This window comes from Arachis duranensis, chromosome 3 (assembly GCF_000817695.3).
Source record: "Arachis duranensis cultivar V14167 chromosome 3, aradu.V14167.gnm2.J7QH, whole genome shotgun sequence".
NCBI lineage: Eukaryota > Viridiplantae > Streptophyta > Magnoliopsida > Fabales > Fabaceae > Arachis > Arachis duranensis.
The window spans coordinates 112971808-112975447 of record NC_029774.3 but is presented as its reverse complement, the minus strand read 5'-3'; the positions used below and the strand labels follow the sequence as shown (position 1 = coordinate 112975447).

Here is a 3640-nt window from a genome sequence, read left to right as displayed (position 1 = left end):
AGTCAGAACACGGCATGCACAAGATGAAACCAAAATGAAAATGAAAATGTTAAAATGTTAATATAGGTATAATCTCTTGTAAATCATGTTTCATTTTCTTCCATCGACGTCACCCGTGGTTTCTGTGGGCCCAGTTGTCAATAGTGTGTGAATCAGATAACTTGTGGGTAAAAGCGCCCAGTTTCTATACACTTTTTTCTTTTTAATATAAGATAACTTGAACAAATTATGCACAAGAAAAGCTTAAAAATTATAGGAAGAGTTATTTTTTATAAAGCAATTATGGAATCTCTAAATTACTGTTTAGGTAAATAAGTGTTCATCTAGACTCTAATATACTGGTTAATTCTTCTGTTTGTATTGAGTGCAACAGTCAATTTCTTGTTTTACATTATTACTAATTAAGAATTAATAGCATAATGTTTGATTGAAAAACATTTCATATGCATCTCACAATATAGATAACGTAATTAAACAAAATACTGATAAGAGAAATAGAGACAATCTTTTAAATATGAAAGAATTATGGATAAAAACTGAAATGTAAGAGATTAATTTATCAATTTCTAAAATTGAAAAAGATTTATAGAAAAAAGAGCTAAAAACTCACACGGGAGCTGTCCACAAATTATTATACATAAATATTAGTTATCAAATTAATTATTATACAATTTATGTATAAATATATGTATGTTTTATATTTTGTATTTCAATACAGAGTGATTTAGTGGTTGATATTTTTATATTATATGTTTTTTAGCAACTAGTGCTCAAAATGAAACTCCCCAAACTTAAGTAACAAAAAGGTCAAGTAACATATAGCAGTCAACACCAAGGAAAAAAAAAGGAAGCAAATTAAAGTTCAAAAACAATGTTTGGCACCACCGGTTGTCTCGAAAGAGAGCTACCAGAATTTGATTCATATAAAGCCATAGTAAAATTGCACCACCAGGTTTATATATGCATGCTGCCCATAATATGTAACTTCCCACCGAAAACACAACTAATCCTTTATCAAAATATAAATAACCAAAACTTGATGTGGCTTGCCTTAATCTCCTTCTTCTATATATCCTTCCCTCATCACCTTCTTGTATATGTTGCGTTACGTAAACAAAATCATACACCACATTATTCACTTGTTGCTCATGGAGATAGAACCCATATTACTAGCGGAGCCATGCATAGTTCAAAGCAAGAGAAGCAAGGTCGTTGAAGATAACAGCAAGGTTGTCGTTTTGTCAAAAACAAGTGTCTTGTCAGAAACATCTCAGGATTTTTGCAACCACTCTGAGTCATTTGAAAAGCTGGTACGGATTGGCCTCCCCTGCAATGACTCTGTTGAAGAAAAACTCTGTTGGCTTCGGTCCCAGATGATAGGCAACGATGCTGAGTTCGATTCTCCGTTTGGAAGAAGAAAACTTGTGTATGCTGATCACACTGCTTCAGGCCGCAGCTTACATTACAATGAAAACTTCATCACCGATCATCTTCTTCCTTTCTATGGTATATATGTTACACTATGTATATCATATTAATTTTCTTATTCTTTTCTATCAAGTGTTATAGAGCATCTTTTGAGTCATGTTAGTTTTTGTGTATGTGTTGCAGGTAATACTCACACTTGTGACAGTTACGTGGGAAGCAGGACAACAAAAATGCTGCATGAAGCAACCACATACATTAAAAGTTGCCTTGGCGGTGGAGAAGAAGATACAATCATATTCTGTGGTTCCGGCACAACCGCAGCCATCAAGAGGCTCCAAGAAGTAATGGGAATCACGGTGCCCTCGATTTTGAGGGAAAGGGTGGTAAAGAGCCTTGGCAAAGAAGAAAGATGGGTGGTGTTTGTGGGGCCCCATGAGCATCACTCAAACCTCCTTTCATGGCGGCAAAGCTTGGCTGAAGTGGTTGAGATTGGTCTTGATGATGAAGGCTTGTTGGACATGGATGCCCTGAAGCTACAGCTTGAGGCCTACAAAAATACCAACAGACCATTGTTGGGATCTTTTTCAGCTTGTAGCAATGTCACCGGGATACACTCCGACACGCGAGCCATTGCTCGTCTTCTTCATCAGTACAACTGCTTTGCATGCTTTGATTTTGCAGCAAGGTACTTGGAAATAATCAGTGGACTGTTATTTTATTATTGTTGTCAGATAAACTTTTGTATTAGAAAACTTTGTAATGTTTTTTACTTGTTTTGTTTGTTTAGTGGTCCATACGTGGAAATTGACATGAGATCAGGGCATAGTGATGGGTATGATGCTGTGTTCCTGAGTCCGCATAAGTTTCTTGGTGGTCCTGACTCCCCTGGTCTGCTCCTCATGAACAAGGTCCTTTACCGTATAGGATCTTCACCTCCCTCCACTTGTGGAGGTGGAACTGTTACCTATGTCAATGCCTTCAATGAAAAGGTAAAGTGCCACACTCGATTTGTTTCATATTTAGCGTGCCCTTTTTAGCAGGGATAAAAATGTGTTCACACAAGTTAATATCTCATACAAGCAAATTTCATCCATCAATGAATTCAACATCAACAATGCAGGATACATTATACTTGGAGAACATAGAAGAAAGGGAGAGTGGAGGAACCCCTCCAATAATCCAGACAGTTAGAGCAGCCTTGGCATTTTGGGTGAAAGAATACATTGGCTATGAAGAGATTGAGAAAAGAGAACAGTTGTACATTAACAAGGCACTTAAGAGGCTTATCTCCAATCCCAACATTGAGGTTCTAGGAAACACAAGTACCAAGAGACAAGCTATATTGTCATTTCTCATCTACACTAACACCAATTCTTATTCCCAAGGACGTGATGAACTTAACTTGTGGGCAGAAACAGGATGCAAAAGAGGCTTGCCACTTCATGGCCCTTTTGTTGCAGCATTGCTCAATGATCTCTTCGGCATCCAAGCTCGTGGTGGTTGCGCTTGTGCTGGTCCTTACGGCCATGAGCTGCTCCATATCAACAAATCTCAATCACTTTCTATTAGATCAGCTGTTCAAAAGGTAAAAAACCAGAAGCCTCTTAATATTCTTCCAAGGAATTAATTCTAGGCACAATAAACTGTCAACTGATAAAATTGCAAAGTGCTAAATCAACAATAATAACTACCTATTACAATAACTACTTATGGTGACTTTTCATTTTCCTGCAACTCTGTTGTTTGATAGTTCAGTGTATAGAAACTCTTTTACAAATCATATAGCTGCTCATAATGTCAGAGTATATTTTGTTTCTTAACCAAAATTGTGTGTTATTTTGAATAGGGCTATGTTGGAGTGAAACCTGGATGGACCCGTGTTAGTTTCCCTTATTACATGAGTGAAGAGGATTTTGAATACATTCTAAGTGCCATTGAATTTTTAGCTGTATATGGCCAAAGGTTCCTTCCTTTGTATAGCTTCAACTTGAGAAATGGCAGCTGGAGAATAAAGACAGAGGAATTTGAGGAAAAAACCAAGAAAAGCAATGGCAAATTCCCTACTAAATTGTTGGGAAAAACTCCAGAAGAAAGAAAGAACCAATCATACTTTGACGTTGCTAAATCCATTGCCAGTGATCTCCCAAAGCTCCCTTCCGAGGGGATACTCAGTTTAAATGTGGATCCCAATGTTATATGCTTTAGAATTTGA

The 3640-nt window shown here is 36.9% G+C and overlaps 1 protein-coding gene across 1 annotated transcript; it reads left to right on the top strand.

The window, feature by feature from the left end:
* Positions 1-1148: 1148 nt before the first annotated feature.
* On the top strand, positions 1149-3640 carry LOC107480258 (uncharacterized). Its single transcript, XM_016100397.3, has 5 exons — positions 1149-1506; positions 1612-2113; positions 2216-2417; positions 2549-3013; positions 3275-3640. Exons 1-5 carry the CDS (start codon positions 1149-1151, stop codon positions 3638-3640), a joined length of 1893 nt encoding a protein of 630 aa, XP_015955883.3.

Excerpts from the sequence above, each read along its gene's own strand:
- LOC107480258 (XM_016100397.3), top strand. The coding sequence starts at position 1,149 with ATGGAGATAGAACCCATATTACTAGCGGAGCCATGCATAGTTCAAAGC. Across the intron at positions 1,507-1,611 it reads TCATCTTCTTCCTTTCTATG|GTAATACTCACACTTGTGAC; the intron begins GTATATATGTTA and ends TATGTGTTGCAG. Across the intron at positions 2,114-2,215 it reads TGCTTTGATTTTGCAGCAAG|TGGTCCATACGTGGAAATTG; the intron begins GTACTTGGAAAT and ends TTGTTTGTTTAG.